Source organism: Pocillopora verrucosa, chromosome 11 (assembly GCF_036669915.1).
Source record: "Pocillopora verrucosa isolate sample1 chromosome 11, ASM3666991v2, whole genome shotgun sequence".
Taxonomy (NCBI): domain Eukaryota; kingdom Metazoa; phylum Cnidaria; class Anthozoa; order Scleractinia; family Pocilloporidae; genus Pocillopora; species Pocillopora verrucosa.
Window position 1 is genome coordinate 18,234,250 of NC_089322.1, and position 17,679 is coordinate 18,251,928.

Consider the following 17,679-nt stretch of genomic DNA (forward strand, 5'->3'; position numbering starts at 1 on the left):
TTATAAAAATTGCTTGATCTTTTATTTAGCGATGTACATCGGTACAATATCGGGCTCTATAACACGATTATTTACTGCAACTACAAATGATTTGTCTCCTCCTCAGCGATTAAGGCTAGTTCACCGCTGACCACTCATATTTCAGACTATTTTTCTTCCCCGACTTGTCGCCCGTGATGTAATAACTCCGAGGCAAAACAGGAGAGCGAAGGTAAGTTCATGTTAATAACGCAGTTTTTGCGTTCTCTCGCGTTATTATTTTTTTTTGCCAACACACTTGTCATCCGCTGCGTTTCGCACATTTAGTGTTTATGATGTGACAACCAACCGTTCATCGTCGTATCGAAAGGTCAAACAACGCTGTTCTAGATGAAGCTAAAAACAAAAACGATATTTGCATTTGAAAGGCTTTCATTACCCGCAAAAGGTGTGAATTTTCATCAGATTTTATCAATACTTTAACAACATCGAATATTCAATTTCGGATTTTTGTTGACTGAACTTTGCTAAAAGAGGAGCACGTATAGATAGGTTCATGGAACTCTTATGTCGATTTTCCTACAAGAATTTTGCGTGCCATGATGTTAAACTTGGCCTGACATTCGACCCAAAATTGTTAATTGCCAGCTGAAAAAGAAAGAAGACCAAAACATAAGGACTTTGTTTCAAATGACAAGGACTAAAGCTGCCCTAGGCTTGAAGTCTTCAGCCATATAAATGATTTTTCGTTTAAGACACTATGTGCACATTGACGACAGGGTAGTAGAAAAGTTCTTTAACGTTAACTCCTTGTTCAAGGTGACACAGGATTATTCAAATTGACTCGTAGATCGCAAATATTGGGTGTCAATTGCAAGTCATTGATGAGCTGTCTTGTGTTATTGAGGCTTTTTAGAGTTTCTTTCCCTCATCAAAAAATAAAGAGGAGCGCATTTCTTATTAATTTTCGAGGTAGAAAAGATTAAAGACAAGCATGGTCCTGCTTGGCTTGGGTTCATGCGAAACCCAGGGCTGTGTGAATGCCTTTTGAGCCAAAGAAACGTGAGCACATGTCACGATTATTTGACGAGCCACCGTAAGCCTTTTTGCGAGGTTATATGAAAAAAATTTAGTTTGAGCGAAGGCTTCCTCGGAGGGAAGCTTCAGATTGTTTATGTGATTCCTGGAAAAATCATTATTACCTTGAAGGCATATCCATTGGGGTATGAAAGTGTTGCGGAACGAATTCTGGAAGACCTTTCGAGAAATTCAAATTATCATAAATTGGTGGTAGTTGTTTTGCATTCATGCATAACGAAAAATGTCCCTGCTCTCAACCACGTGCACCCTTTGGGCTCAATTTCCCGGCTTTTCACGCCAGTTGAAGCTTCATGTTTCTTCGGCATTTACGTACTCCGGCTAATGACTACTTTCACAACCATTCTTCGGTATGGCAAACAACTTGTGATATACAAAGTCGACGGGAAAAGATCAACTTGTGAATAAAACAATAGATAGATGAATAAAGAAACCTATCATCGCCGGATACCTTCCGAGGAAAGTTTCAAGTGCATCCCACCGAAAACCCAGACATTGTCTTCGTGTGATGACATTTACCCTAATAAGATCAGCCGAAAGTATTGCCTGATCCGTAATTCAAGCACGCAAGAATCTTGACAGTCAACATCCTTCAAATTTTGGCAGATTTCCTTCGCCAAACATGACAGCTATCAATATAACAGTGTTTCTGATAGGGTATATTTGACTGATATTAGGATGAGCTGCGAAAGGACGAGCAATGTTATCTGAAGAAAAGTTTAGATAGAAACTCAAGAACTCAGACCTCTAATACAGATTATACTCCTGGTTTTTGTATTTTCTCCGTACTGTTCTTTATACTTCTCCTGAGGTGCTGACAAGTAGAATTTTCTCAACAATCAAGAGCTTCTTTAGCTGGTGAATCTTTTCTTTATTCTTGTGACTTTAATGTTTGATTCAGTGGTAATATTATAAGAAGAAATTAGATACTATAGCCACTCGACTTCTACGCCTAACGACGAATTTTTTTCGCCGTTTTACGGCTATAGGTTTTTCCCTTTGAAAACTTCAGTTTAGAGTGGGTTTTCAAAATCGTCTTTGCTCGCCTCCAGCATCAAACGCTTATGTTGAACCTGCAAAACGCTTGAACAATCCTCGTCTACTTTCAAGCTCATGGGCGCGTAACTTTTGGGATGTCATTCAGTGCTCTCTAAGAGATGTTCCCAAATAAATTATCTAAGCTCATCCTTCAAGAAAAAGAAAAAAAAAAGACTAGTCCCCTGCGTTTAGACGCGGTTTTTCTGAAGTAGTGCATGCGGTCGAATTTAAGCTATATTTTAAGTTTAAATTTCAGGCTTCAATTCCTATTTTGCTTGGCTTGAATTGTCGTAACTCTTAAGATCATTCCTGTTTTCCAAGAATGAAACAGCTAAAGAATTGGGTCAATCTCAACTCGCGTTTCGACACTAAACAAACAAAACATAAAGGCGTAAACATAAAGGGGTGACCAAGAGTTATAAAGTTGAAAAATCTCTTTGGGCGGCCAATTCCTAAATAATTTTACGTTTGTTTCTCAATGATTGGAAGAGTGATGGTTTGAAGTAAGGTCTCGTTGCGAAGCTTGAAGAGCAATGCAATCCCGTACTGAGTTATAAATTAAAATTAAAAAAAATAAGAAAAAACAAAACAAACTAAACAAAAAAAAATTGGGGTAGCTCTAATTGCATCCTTCTATAACAGCGATATGTGGAAAGAAATCCGATCAAAATATGAGAGCAAGAATAGAGTTCAAAGCCCCGCTTGTTAATCAACGAAAAGTCCGATATCAGATAATTATTATGCAACGCTACCTTAGGAATACATTAAGATATGTTTATTAGCAGGTATTTGTCGCGAAATATTTTTGCGAACAAAACTACATGCGACATTTTGCTCGGAGCGATTTCAGTAATATAATCTATTTTAGCAAGCAGACTTGACATGTGTTGGCATTTGACGTTACACTCATTAATAGACGTTACACTCATTAATATGGTAAAAAAACTGCTAAAATAAAAAAAAATTATTGAGGTATATTGGTAAGAAAGAGATCTAAAATTTCTTGTGGTATTTCAATGCGGGATAATGTATAGATTACACCAGTTCTTTGATCTATCGATACTTAATGTCACAATTTTCAATCATTTTTATTTATTGACACACCGTTTATTGTAATGTTTGTAACACAAACCAGTTTCAGTGAGCCCCCCCCCCCCCTTTTCTGATTGAACTGTAGTCATCTTTTGAAAGATTTGTCCTTCGACGAAAGTTATCCTTTTTTCGTTTTCTGGTTTTTCTTCCTTTTTTTAGACTCAGAGCCATCCAAAGGTTTCAACGATGAATCAACGTAGCTCTGAAACTATAAATTAGAACGAAATACAAAATACATCCGGAATTAAATCATTCAACTTGTGTATGTAGCCTGAGACATTTATGGTGCATTGTGTATTTTCCTCGTTTCTGAAATGGTGATTTATTCAAAGACAGACAAAACACTCAGTTCACAACACGGGGAGTGATTATTTTTGTTATCAACAAAAAACATCAAGAGCTCTGTCGGTTTTAGTTTAGCGAAATCTGTTTACTAGCGTTCAATAACCGACCCTCGAAATCTCAGCGTAGAACTCTCTATTGTGGCCAATTTACATTTACAAATCAGCAGATAAAATCAAATTATCTTACACTTTGTATTACCATCAGCTCCAAATGCAGTACCAGAGTTTCTTTGGAAACTTATCCCCTTCATTTATTTACTTACAATAAGTTTGATTCCTCTATTCTGCATAGGTTTTCCGTGTGACATTGACTGCCACCGATAATTTTCAAGCGTAAATAATGCAGGGTAACATGTCTGTATTCCGTGAAATAAAAAAAAAAAAAAACATATATATATATATATATATATATATATATATATATATTTATAATAAAGTTCGGATATAACGCGCGCTGTCATTGGTTGAAAGAGCGTGCTCTATGAGAGTATAGAGCATAGAACTGAGCTAAAGCTGTCACGCCATCTGCCAAATTGTACCATGATGCGACCTTTTCCGTGACTTCTTTTTAGCTTTTTTCCGATAATTGAAAGTGAAATTTCGGAACAAGCGAGCCGGCAAGTAGTAACAGAAGAACCAAAGAAAGGTTTGTAAACATACCAGGCGCCTTTATTTACGTTATTAAAACGTGGGCAGATACGAAAATCCTCAAAGGAAAAACAAAATAGACATTCCGAGTTTTAAAGATTTTAACGCTCAGTTAGATTGCAAGCTTACCTACGGTAATGAAAATCAAACACAGCCAACACTCGTATAGTATATAAAGTTCAGAGTTCAAAAACAAAACAGAACAAAATAGAAATGATGAAAAATATAACCAAACTGGCATAATTGTTAAAATTCATACTAATCATGACGGTATCTGAGCAAATATGATCATGCTGAAGTCCATCGCGGCTCACTTATCATGCCGATCTCCGGTCATCACAGTAAAGCAAGCCTCAGAAACTACATCGGCCGCCCTTCGAGTTAAAAAGTAAGAGCTCGCTCTGATATCCTTTCCAATGTGTTGAGTGGAAAGTCACTTCAGTCACTGCAGCCGAGTTTTGCGGCGCTGTCATCCCGAGCGATCTTCATGTTCCGGTGAATTCGGCCGTTGTTCATTTAAAAAACACTCGCCTTAAACAGTTTGTTTTCTACCTTGTCATGTGAAAAAACCCGCGTGTTTTTATGAGCCATAATTCGGCTGAAGTCCACTGAACATTTCACTTCAAGATTCTGAATTAAAAACTTCAGGCAAAAGTGTTAAATTCGACCTGCCGAATTATTTTGGTTTGTAAACTATCGCAGAGTGTGAACTTTGATGGTTTTTGAACTTTGATGGTTTGACACTTTTGACAGCTTTTGTCTTGTACAGCCAATCAGATTATTTGAACCATTCTAACAGGGATTCTGATTGGCTTATTGTAGCGTGCTCTATGAGAGTATAGAGCATGCTGACGACACTGTTCTTCGCTTTGGAAATAAAGTTTGTTTTGAAAATTGAAAGTAATACATGGGGAATTTAACGGATTCTTTATTATAAAACAAATAGAGAAGCCTTGACTGTGCTCTGTTCTGTTATAAATAAAGCACTTAGGAAGCGGCTAGAGCACTCAAGAAGTGGGGAGAAACACTCGACTACGTCTCGTGTTTCTCCCTACACTTCTTTCGTGCTCTAGCCGCTTCCTGTGTGAGTTATAACAGAACAGAGCACAGCCAAGGCTTCTCTATTTGTTAAATATATATATATATATTTCAAATACTTAACTACAAGGGCAGGAGCCCAATTTAATGGCTCCTGACAAGGGCCAGTTTATGGATTACAGAAAAAATTAACAAAACGGTGGAGTACATTTTATCAGTTTTCGTGCTCTTTACAGCAGCCAATTTGCGTTATCAACTCAATTGACTACATTACCCAGTTCTGCTCTCCCACCGACGCATCACCACAGTTTCTTTAGAGACATTCCCCCTTTCTTCTCTTGATGCCTTGGTGTGATATGATACCAGCTGACTCATAGGAGCGCGGGCTCGTTTTCCGAACCCTTGTTTTGCCTGGAGACCTTGGGTCACACGAACAGCAAGACACCTATTAGCCACAGAATCCTCGCGTGCCAAAGAAATCCTCACGTGTTCGCACACATGATCAGTCATGAAAAATATTGGGACAACCGCAAGTTAACAGAATCTTGGTTCGCACGATCGGCAGAAGCTATGTTTGCATTAGTGTCTGCTCAAATCAATTACCAAAATGATTCAAACTTTCCTTAATGATTTCAAATGTTCTTTTCTTCTGCCTCCAGAACTTTGAAAATAATATTCCGTTGAAAGATAACAAGAAGAAGAAAGGCGTGAATCCGGCTTTCGATTTCAAGCAATACTTGAAAAACCTGTTTCAATCTTCCGTTTCTTCCTTTTGTAAACGAGGTATTTTTTTGCGATAATCCATTCACGACTTATTTTCTTTAGCGGCTGGACTGTTTTCCGTTTCGCATGCTGTACAGTCCATCGAGATCTTCTCTCCCTTAAGTTATGCCGTCAAGTCAGGATGAGGTATGTTTGTATCGAATCTGTCTCACCATTTAGAGAATCTCACACATTATCATTTGCCGGCAAACATTTCAGGCACTGTATTCGGCACCTCTGATTATTATGATGCTACTCTTAAAGTGAGAGTTTTGCCAAATCAAGAACGCTTTCGAAGACATTGAACGCATCAAAGAACAAGGGATTGTCGCATTCTAGTTAAATACACCGCTTATTTTTTCAGTTTCTTCCCACAGACGAAACCACCGGTTATATTTGCTATTTATAAAAGGCAAGCGAACGAAGGAAAAAAACAGACATACTCTGCGGCTGCGATCCTTCAATGTGTGCAATATCGGCTCTTTATTTGAAAATATCGTGAAATGGAAATTGTACATTCGCATGTGTGTTGTACACGCGATTTTCCTTTTCAAAACGGGGATTCCACTCTTCGCGTCGAGCTCGAGGTTCGATTTTTCCTTATTTTCTACACCAGGGGGTTCTTGCTTATTCAAATATCTGTCGATCTTCCTTTTCTTTGGAAACCAAAAGGTTTCTGCGACCTGTGTGTCCTCTCGGATCGAAATCAATGGCGCTTTGAACAAAGATGTTAAATTCGAAGAAACATAATATCTTTAAGCTTGACACTGGACTTGCGATGCGCTTAAGATGATTTCCGATATAAAAAGTGAAATGATTGGTTTCGAAAACGTACCACAAGCTTGGAACTGATAGGAAAAGCGAGGTTCTAGAGATTATAATTTTGTGTTTTGATATTAGCTTGCGACGATCTTGACTCGCTTTGTTCGACTATTCGAGCCAAATAGATCAGTACCAGCTGGTAGACAATTAAAAACCCGTAAAAACCTCAAAGATCCCAAGCGTATCGTTTCAGTTGTCAGAGACGCTTAGGGCATTTTTTTTTATCTTTAATCCGATAGAGCTTTATGTCGTATTTCTAAGGTGTAACGAAACATTTTACCACTGGTAAATGAAGATTCGAAAATTTGTTTCAAATTTTCTTGTGTGGATGCAAATAAGGATTGAATAACAATTGGCAGGTTTCTCAATGTAAATATTTATAAGTCGTCTTTAGTTTTATGGTTCATTCCACGGTTGTTTTGAAAGTGTTCACCGTCAAGAAATTATCAGATGGTGGGCCACAAAATTCTCTAAGAAACAATGGCGCTAGGTTGATGGCTGTGGTAACCGGAATATATCATATTCTTTCCTTTTTTTAAATTAATTTATTTGGAGCGCTTGTGTCCATATCGTGACAACTGACTCATTGTTCACAGCTTGTTACATAACAACAGCAGGAATTATTTTCTTACTTATAATTTTCAACTGGTGACCACAGCTGACGTCGGAATGTAAATCACCCCAGGTAATTTAAATGAAAGTCAGCAAGATAAGCCCTCTATTCGAATTTTGTTAACTTCAACGTAGCCAACGGCTTTTGTTGCGAGATAAATCGATTCATGCAACACTCCTTCTAAGAGGCAACTAATACTGACAATAATACAGCTGCTTGTCTTTCAACAGACGCCTTTGCCATGGGGCAATATCTACAGTAACTACCCTTTTTCGGTGTGATTTGTTTTTATGATTCCGATTCCCACATTGTTTTTGGGATTTTGATCACACACTTCTCTTAGACAAAGATGTGTTTTCTCGCAAATTGGGTTATTAAAAGCCCCACAATCAAAGAAGGTTGAAAATTATTTGTCAGCGCTGTCACTGCTTCCCCTAACCTTTTGGCCTTGCTGCGCTTTTTTTTTTTTTTCCGTTTTCTACCAAGGTTACTATGATTTAAAGGCTCTGTTTGTAGGGCTTCCGACCGGTGATGCTTAAGAGAACTCTGTTATATTTCGCCCGTAACCAAGTTAGTGTACTTATCAGAAGCGAAATCGACTTTGTTCTCAGACACGTGAGAGGAAACGTGAGCCTTTTAAATCACTCTTGGGTATCACAGAAGGAAATTGAATTAACACGCAAACTGAAATAACATGCAAACTATATGTGGTATTCCTCTAGAAGTATACATTACCTATCTTACCTAATTTACCTATCAGGAGCGAAATCGCCTTTGTTCTCAGGCACGTGAGAGGAAACGAGCCCTGGCTGGGGTCATTGTGTTGTGTTCTTAGGCAAGACACTTTACTCTCACAGCGCTTCTCTTCACCCAGGTGTACAAATGAGTACCAGCAAATGTGCTGGGGGTAACCCTGCGATGGACTAGCATCCCATCCAGGGGGGAGTAGCAATACTCCTAGCCGCTTGATCCTAAGAAAACCGGAGTTAAGCACCGGCCCCATGGGCCACTTGGGCCCGTATAAAGGCTTTTTTTTTTTTTTTTGAACAAAACGTTGACTTTTTTCAGCTATAGGAACGTGACCTGAACATATTGGATTAAAATAAAGCATGTATGGGATTTGTAACTTGACGCTTATTCTTTGATCTGATTATTTTAACTTCAAAGAAACGCTTTTGAGCAAGGTTTTTACTAAAGACAATTTACCTCAAAAAGTAAGAAAAGACTCAAAAATCCCTTCCTGATTTCCTGTTAGACTTCATTATATTTCTGACAATTGACCTAATATCGGTCGACAATAAATTCTTAAAGGTTCATGATGCAAGCCAAGGGAAAGTGACTTAAATTTTTTTTCGGTGTTTGTTAACAGAATGGTGATCCCGCTTAGCGCCTGTGAGCCTGTAATGCGATCACATCAATCTCGTACCTTCCCTTCTCTCTGACTGCATTTTGCCTTAAATCTCTTAGGGTAAAAAAAAAAACACCCAAATATAATTTTCAGAAGTTGATATATCTTTATTATTATCTATTTGTTTATTTATTTATTTTGTTTGGAAAGATGATTGCTCTCCACGCTCGCGCACATGCGCATTAAACATTAACCGGTATATTTTCTTTGACATGACTTAGTGACGTCGATCACTTTTATGACGTCACAACAGCATTTTCATTTCGTTACTTTACTCGCAGTTAGTTGCGGTTGACATGGATGAAGGAAGCGAGGCTCCCGGCAATGGCGGCAAGACCGCGAAAACTCTGACATGCGTTACAAAGGTCTCTCCTTATCAAGATAGCTGTTGGTCGTGGCTGGTGTGTTTTGCCGCAGTCTTGTCAAATGTTATCATTTGCGGATTCACGTATAGTTTTGGTATCTTGTTTCCTGCTCTCTTGGACGAATTTCAGCAGGGGAAAGCTAAAACAGGTACGCTATGCCTTAAATTAGTTAAGGAGCGAAGAGGCGAATCTACGAGCGCGTGAGAAAGCCTGTGTTGTGATTAGTGGGGTGATTAAAAGCTGGAAATTATAACCAGCAAATGTAAGCATCGAAATGATTGTTGAACAAGACCACAAGGGAGGAAGGAAATGGTCGAGATGCCGAAACAATAACGCAACCAGCTGACCGATTTCAGGGTTTGCCTAATGATTCACAAGCTGGATTTCCTTAACTTAACTCAATAAACGGGGGGAAGGATGCTAAATTTACCTGTTACGTTATTGATTATTCGTGAATACATTTAAGCAGTGCGTGTTTTTCTTTTAAATTTTGACATATCTGGACTAAATTGTTACAGGACGTGGTGTCATCCACCTCTTTCTGGGATCTAACTTGTGATTCACAGACTGAATAAAATTCTTGTTACGAACATTTATCAACAATTCTCTATGTTCTTTCCCTAATTTGCAATTGGGTGTATGAGTCATATCATTAGTTATGATTCAAATCCTTCTCCTTTTTTTTACTCTTCAGCTTGGGTAGGCTCAATTGCCATGATGGGCGTTGGACTTTTTGGACCTTTAGTCGGAAACCTTTATCATCGTCTGGGTGCGCGAATTGTGACATTTTCCGGGACAATAATTTGTGCGGCTAGTCTCATTGTGACGTCAAAAGTGACAAGTCTCTACGTCATGTATTTTACTTACGGATTTTTGTTTAGTTTTGGCTCCTGTGGTGTATTTATACTGACCTACATAATGGTACCTAAGTACTTTACAAAGTGGCGCTCGCTTAGTTTGGGTCTTATTGCCATGGGGCCCGGTGGAGGTTTGTTTATTATGAGCCCAATTGTGCATGAGCTCTTTAAAGCGTTTGGCTGGAGAGGGACATTTTCAGCAATGGCCGGTATTGTAGTTGTGACAAGTGCTCTGGCTTTTGTTTATAAACCAATAGCCGAGTCTAGCAAAATGGAACTGAATTCACAGCAAAAGGAGAATAACAAATTCTGGGACATTTCAATCCTCAAACACAAAGAATTTGTTCTTTGTACAACTGCCGCTGTCTTGTTTTACACCGGGCACTATACTCCAACAGTCCATATGGTAAGTTTCAAACCATCGTGATCACATGGTCAAATCTTCATTAGCCAAGTGAGGTTGAAGCATATCCCACGTATTACTTCAAAATTTAATATTAATTTAAAGGGGAAAAAAATTTTAATCCCTTCGCCAATGTTAAAGAGCAACGAAGGGATAATAGAGTATATATATTTATTTTGTGTGCATCGCTTTAAAATCATTTTGGTGAGTGAGTAGGGTTACACACTCCTCACCTCCTATATTTTTCCTGAAGTAAGTTTTCATTGGCCTGTTTCTTTAGAAAGTCCTGGTTGCTGAGCTGACTCAGAGCCGTATTTTAATATCTTGTTATAATAAGGACCCGGAGAGCTGGTCACGGCTTAATACCCGTCCACTGAGTTTCTTTCTCGGGTGGGAACGTGGCAACAAAAATGCAAGCGCAGCACAAAATGTGGGACGGTGAACGTGTAACGATTTTCCTTCTGATAAAAGATCTTCTAGGAAAAAATTGACACAAAGGCCTTGTGTAAGAGGTAAAGACCTCTTAAACTTTTAATTGGCTATCGGTAAAACCTGCTCAAGAAAACACTGAGCTAGTATCAAATGAAAACGACGCGTTATCATGGACGATTAACCCTGATGGCTCCTAGATCTGTAAATATATATTTCTCTCTCCATTTGAACAGGTCCGTTACTTGGAGGAGAAGGGATCTACAGAAGTGACAGCTTCACGTTTATACATTTACAGCGGAGTAGCTTCCTTACTAATTCGACCTGTGATTGGTCGGTTAAATGACGTTTCATGGATAAACATGTTGTACATCTATTCCATAGCTGCCAGTCTTGAAGGGGTCTCCACCTTGCTGTTTCCCATGGCAACAACGAATATGCACTTTATAATCTACTTCGTGGTATATGGTTTAGCCGATGGAACACTGGGTTGTGGTTTTGCCATTGCTGTGTTGAATAGTCTTCCAGAAAGGTTAAAACCTCTCGGATTCGGGCTTTACAACTGCCTTAGCTGTATATCCTCAGCTTGTGGTCCTGGTCTGGGAGGTATATCAACTTTCATTTAATTTTAACACTGCGTACCAGAGAGGGAAAATGAGGGAAAAACAAGGGAGGTTCTTGGTTCAGACCTCAGAGTAATATGTCAATTCCATATAAGTTGTTAATAATTTCGGGAACGAGAGTGTGTGTCGTTTTCTTAGGATTCCTCACGAGGCGAGAAACATTTACTGAAAAACTAGTATAATTTGGTTTTATCATTTGACTTGATAGTGTAAATTGGCTTCCTGTAGAGTATCAAATCTGACGATTCGAGCATTGGTCTCTCACCATACGCTTTGACGAATTGCTAATGTTCAAACGTCAGCTTAAGAAACTTTTTTTGCGGTGGCCAATTTGCATCGTAAACTCGGTTGGTAAATCTAAACCATCTTGTAATAACCCCTCCCCGATGCGGCACCATCGAGTTCCTTTAGAAATTTACTCCCTCAATTCATTTAGTGAATAGTAGACAAGCGAGCAAAGGCTAAAATGCTTGTAGCGACGATCTCGTGTGTGCATGCCAATGTGAATGTGTACCATAATGCCCTTTGTAATCAAACGAGAACGATTTATTATTCTTAGTTATGTTCTTTGCTAACAAATCCTTGTTTATTTGCATTTACGAATTTTTTTCCACAAACACTTGCGTCAAGACTCGAGTCACCATTTCCAGCTACATCGAACATTAGAAAAACAATGCAAGGCTTAAATTCCATGAGGTTGTCTGTCTATGGGCCAACCTGGCAATCACCTGATGTTCACAATAACTCAAAGACTGAGGGTTAACCGTTCGCCATAAACAGTCGAATATTGAACCGTTAAGCTTAAAAACTGACACTATTATAACTGTTCCCCGTAAAAAAAAGTTATTGTTACCAACATAGCCTATCTACAAAGTGTTATTTTAAGACGGTCAAAATCTTAGACTGTTTCATGTACATCATATTTCTATACTTGGTGATATTGTTACTGAATTAGTAGGCCACATATATTGCTTCTTTTTGCTTTCTTATCTCAGAATTGAAAGTAAGCGACTGGTCTTAAATGTTTTTATGTTTTATTTTTAAAACGATGAAAATTAATTATCAAAATTTTAAAATAAGTTGGAATTAATTTTTAAAATTCTGATTACAATTATGTTAAGAAATTAACCGTTAGCCGTAACATTTAAACCGTTGCTGTAAAAGCTACTACCTCACCAAGACACTCAATGCACATTGGAGAAGTTTTGGGAATTCTACGTTATACCTTTGATATAGCTGTGATTGGCTTCTCTTGATGAATTTGTTAATTTGTTTTCAAAGGTCTCGTGTCCGACTTTTAGACCGTTAGCCGCTAAAATCATTACTCTATTGATACCCTCATTTAACATTGAACTTAGTGCTAAGTAGCCTAAGTTATACCTTTGATATAGCTGTGATTTGCTTCTCTTGATGAGCTTGTTTATTTGTTTTTCAAAGGTCTTGTAGCCGATATCGAGGGTTCATACACCCCAGTATTCTACATGGTTGGTGCCATAATGCTAGCGGGGTCAGCTATAATGTTTGCTGTATCTTGCAAGAGGAAACCCCCGCCTGAAAAGCTGGTCGAGAAGGAGGAAGTGACACTGTGGGAATCGCTGATAGTTGTTGAAAAGTGCTCTGTTGTTTAATTTCTTGTATCATTGATTGGGGCTTGATTGAATTGTAATAGAGGTCGGGGTAGAGTGCCATCTGAGTATAACCTTACCTGTGGGTGCTCGAGCTGCGTGATGAGAACAGTGTCGCAATTCATGTTTTAATCACTACCGACACTTCAGGGAAATCCTAAAATTTTGAAGGAAAACATGCTAGAGAAATAGTTGGAAGATTCAGGCAACTTACTAGAAAACTGTCTATTGACCCTCACAAAAACGAGAACATTCACGTTTAAGAATAAAAGAGCTTAGTTTCTAAAGAAACCACGGTGTGCTGTGTTGGTGGTGGGGGTGGGGGGGAGGGGGGTCGGGTATAACAATATAATTTGGTTTTATCAGCTGTGTTGATAATGTAGATGGCCACCGTATAGAGTTATTATGGCTGACTTCTCATAGCGTAGCGTTACTTCGACGATAAACGGCACAAATTTAGCTTCACGCCGGACGCCTTCATCAGTTAATACACTAATTATGATCAATGCACGTTTGTATTTCGTATAAAAAAGACACTCAGATAGTTTTCTACAGAGCTTTCTTTTGAGAATTGCAGAAAAAAAAATGATAGAAATAAGCTGAGGACAGTTTTTTTTCTGTTTCCTCTTGATGCATTGGCATGAAGATTGTTGATTCATACTCCTCTCCTGGTTACAGCGATAACGAGACCCCAGGATTACTGTAGTCATTCTAGCTAGTTTAAGGGACTACATCCTTTGAAAATTTTTATATGCGCGCATTCATTTCCGCCAAGGGTAAGTATCACTTCTCCCAAAGATATCATGGAATCCGTGGTGAATAAATTTGAATTATTTAAAGCTGTAATAAGCTTGATTACGACTGCTATAACTTATGAAGATCAATTAATAAATCAATTTGATGTCGTGGCATATAAGTATGGTATCCTGCTTCTATTTTCATTTCATGTTTGTTTTGAATGGTCCTGGGTTGCTATTCAAGGCAGGATAAAGGCATTCTGTTACGTCATGGCTCACAAGACGCTGGTGAAGTTAGTTTGACATTCCCATGCAAACCGGGAATGAAGTCACTCCACCTCAGAAAGTTACCGACTCCAAATGTACAATTTGTGGACATGATGGTTATTTCTTCAGCCGTCAGTACTCTATCCCACATATTCACGCCATACATCTGGCCAAAGAAGCTTTGCTCTTGCTCAAAACCTCCACCAAATTCATCTTGATCCTGTCCCAAGATAAAAATACCACTACTGGCGATCACTTGGCCAGCCGCAAAGTCCAGGTCACTTTGCACAAGTGAGCCATTTATGTAAAAGTTCCACGATCCAGCGGTGTTCTCCCACGCGGCACATATGTGAATCAGCTCTTCATCACCACGAGGCAAATATACATTTCTTTAAGAGGAAAAAAGTATCTAATGATATGTCATATTGATATTTTAAGGGCTTATATATCAACTTTTTTTTGTCTGCTTATCTGATTCATTGGGTTCTTTCTTAGCTCCCTGGTATTTTTCGTAACCTATACTTTCTTCGTTTTGAAGCGCAACTAGTAAAAGAGCTCGCAAACACAACGGACAAAAATATGTTGAGTACCCAGCTTAGCATCTTTTAATTTTCCTTTTAGCCAGATGGGAGAAGCGTGATTTGTGAGGGAGACATGCTAGAGCATTCGGCGAAAGGAAGCGAAACTTTTACATACTCATCGGCCGAGTGTAGGGGTAGATCAGGAGAATATTTGCCTCGTGCCCCATGACCATGAGCTTCGTGCCTCATGACCGAGAGTCAGATGTTGGAAATATTTGACCAACCTGACGAAACCCAGTCAATAAGTATGACAAGCATTTTATCTTATGACCGTTGCTCCGTCTTTTTCTTCCGTTTTTCTTTAAGCTATTATCATGAGGGCTCGTCTAGCTTTTTTTCTCACACTGCTTACGTAATCGATTCTGTACTGCCCTCATACGGGAATTACTGTCCAAAGTTTCAAGCTGGGGTATGTCACCTCGGGAGACAATCCAACTTTACTGTTGGTGCAAGATTCTGGGTCAAGATGCCTGATTTTATTCTAGGTTAAAGGTGGATATGTTGCTCCTACAACGCTTAACCTCGCGGTACTCAGAAGTGTTTTAAAAAAATCATGTGACAGCGAACCCGGCTGAGAGACCATACTAGCATCCTATTCAGAGAAGTCAAAAAGCATTATGAGGATTCCTTTCGTTCTCTTTTACGTCCTTTGATCTAAATATTTTCGGCTACCGTTTGCCGTATGCCTTCACGTGACCTTGTTTAGCTAAAAGGAGGCAGAAAATGCGCTTGTAGGCTTCAGTTTGAGCCCATACAATTTACAACTCTCATACAATTTGAGCCCATAATAGTTGTTTACAAAGCTCCTCAGTTATCCAGTTATCTAATTGATCGTGCAAGCAGATGATATATTATCGCAAAGTAACTATTACCTCATATAGCCGTATATCACAAACATCAAACTCTCGACGTAGTCGCAAATCAGAATTCCGTTTTGCTCGTCTGGTAGTGAATAACTGAAAACACAACCACTATCCAATTGAGAGGCAGGCTTCATCCATAGACACAAGGTGAAAGCGTTAAGCGGAGAAAAATCACTATCCATATAAAATTGTGCGTAATCTGAGACGGATTTGTCGTCAAAAGAAAGCTGGAAGTTTGATGCAGGATCTGCAAGATAAGTTATGACTGTAGGTTGTCCTTCTCAAAGAAAGATCATTTTAGGGACTTGAAAGAAGTTGAGCGGCACCGGTTGTTTCAAAGGTACCATGATTACAAGAAGAAAATTATAATTAACTTGATCCTTTTTTTCGTATGTTTTTGTTGTCGTTATTATTTTTCTATGTATTTTTCTACTTCTATATCTACGTCTTTGTAAGTTTGGAGGATTTTGGTTGTGTTCCCATAATATTTATTTGATTTTCCCTCCCCTGAGGCTCTGTTATATCCATATGAACACGAACCCCCCCGCCCGGTTGGCACTTAATTAGCAGTCAATATCCTATAATCCACCTCCATGTCGGAGAAAGACGACTGATCCCCTTCCATTGCCCCTGAAAACCATGTGATCTACCCAAAATCCTCCATATTACTCCTCCCCACTCCCCCCTCTGCGTCGATAAATTAACAAGGCTCAGGCAAGTGGACTAATAGAAAGAATGAAAGAAGCACCCTATCTTTATTACTAATAAATTTAAGGCGACTCACCTTCTCGGTTCATGTCACAGTAAAACAAAAATGGCTTTCCACTCTCATTTGGATCCAACCAGTATTTAGTGCTGATGATGTCAGGACCTTCGCTCGCCTTCACTTCCTGGCAAGATGATGCTGCCAATTCTGGAATGGAACCGAGGGGAACTGAAAGCCGATGGACGTGCGGATAAATCAATTAATTCATGCTGTTAATCGTGATTTACTTCATTAACTCAGACAGCATATGACTCTAGAAATGATAGTACTATTTCAGTAGTCGAAAGATGTATTGGCGCTTTATTTCATATAACCCGCAGTGTTTTTGGCTCCATCGGAGAAAGTAGATATTACGCCGTTAGCAAATGCAAATGACTGAAGATCGAGACGCATGAAATGAACCCTTTCAATATCTGGAGTTCCATTCGCGTAATTCAACTGAGAATGAAGTAAATACCTTCTTAGAGACGCATACTATAGTTTGTTTTTTCGTCAGAACGATTGACGAAGGGCTAACGCTCGAAATGTCGGCTTTGATTCTCTTTACAGAGGCCAATTTAGGCTATCAACTCAGTTGAAAATACTAAACTCCCTATAAACTATAAAAACTTGTTTTCATTTACTCCCAAAGGTTATACGTTTTAGGACTTCTCAAAGAGTACTTTTTACGACCATATTAAATTCGTTTCAGTTGAGAAAAAAAAATCTATTTTAGGAAAGTTTTTACCTCTTTCAATTAATCTTCTGATATAAAACCACGAAGTGTTGGAGCGGAGATTTTCAGGTCTTGCTTCTTTGGTTCGGTTGTTCAGTTCACAAATGTTCTTCTCCATGTGGTAGTTATAACTTTGGCAGGTTATTTCACCTAAGCATTTGGCATCGCACCTGCTCGGAGCTGTGACTGTCATGTTCTTAAACACAAAACCTCTCAGAGCGACACCGGGCATGTTCACTTCTGTCCTGCATTGATTCTCAGCAGTTACGAGGCTCAGGTGAAAGGTGAAGAGAAGAAGAGAGTGAAACATACGCGGCATTTTTCCTACTGAATCGACCATAAACAATAGTGTTAAATATTTAGTTTTGCAAATTATTCTGTTGTTTACATCCACCTACACTGGAGTGTCAGTTGCTTAGTTTATCTAATAATTTCATCATTAACATCCACTTGCGCAGTCAGACAGTTAGGCAGGCAGGCAGGCAGGCAGGCACTCTATCAGCTAGAGAGGCAGTGAGTCAGATAGGGAGGTAGGTTTAAGTCAGTTAAGCAGGCAAGCACGCAGGCAGAAAGGCAGGCGAGAAGCAGGTAGACATTAATGTGATC

At 39.0% G+C, this 17,679-nt stretch overlaps 1 protein-coding gene across 2 annotated transcripts; it reads left to right on the forward strand.

Annotated features, from left to right (window-relative positions):
- Positions 1–186: 186 nt before the first annotated feature.
- LOC131777226 (monocarboxylate transporter 13) lies at positions 187–13,435 on the forward strand. Of its 2 annotated transcripts, none has more exons than XM_059093468.2 (5): positions 187–211; positions 9,124–9,355; positions 9,902–10,470; positions 11,133–11,502; positions 12,957–13,435. In XM_059093468.2, exons 2-5 carry the CDS (start codon positions 9,139–9,141, stop codon positions 13,145–13,147), a joined length of 1,347 nt encoding a protein of 448 aa, XP_058949451.1. In that variant the 5' UTR covers positions 187–211; positions 9,124–9,138; the 3' UTR covers positions 13,148–13,435. The 2 variants fall into 2 exon arrangements, with proteins under 2 accessions (XP_058949451.1, XP_058949450.1); XM_059093467.2 differs by lacking the exon at positions 187–211 and adding an exon at positions 5,727–6,146.
- The last annotated feature ends 4,244 nt before the right edge of the window (positions 13,436–17,679 follow it).

Excerpts from the sequence above, each read along its gene's own strand:
- LOC131777226 (XM_059093467.2), top strand. The coding sequence starts at position 6,126 with ATGCCGTCAAGTCAGGATGAG. Across the intron at positions 6,147-9,123 it reads TGCCGTCAAGTCAGGATGAG|TTAGTTGCGGTTGACATGGA; the intron begins GTATGTTTGTAT and ends CTTTACTCGCAG. Across the intron at positions 10,471-11,132 it reads ATACTCCAACAGTCCATATG|GTCCGTTACTTGGAGGAGAA; the intron begins GTAAGTTTCAAA and ends CCATTTGAACAG.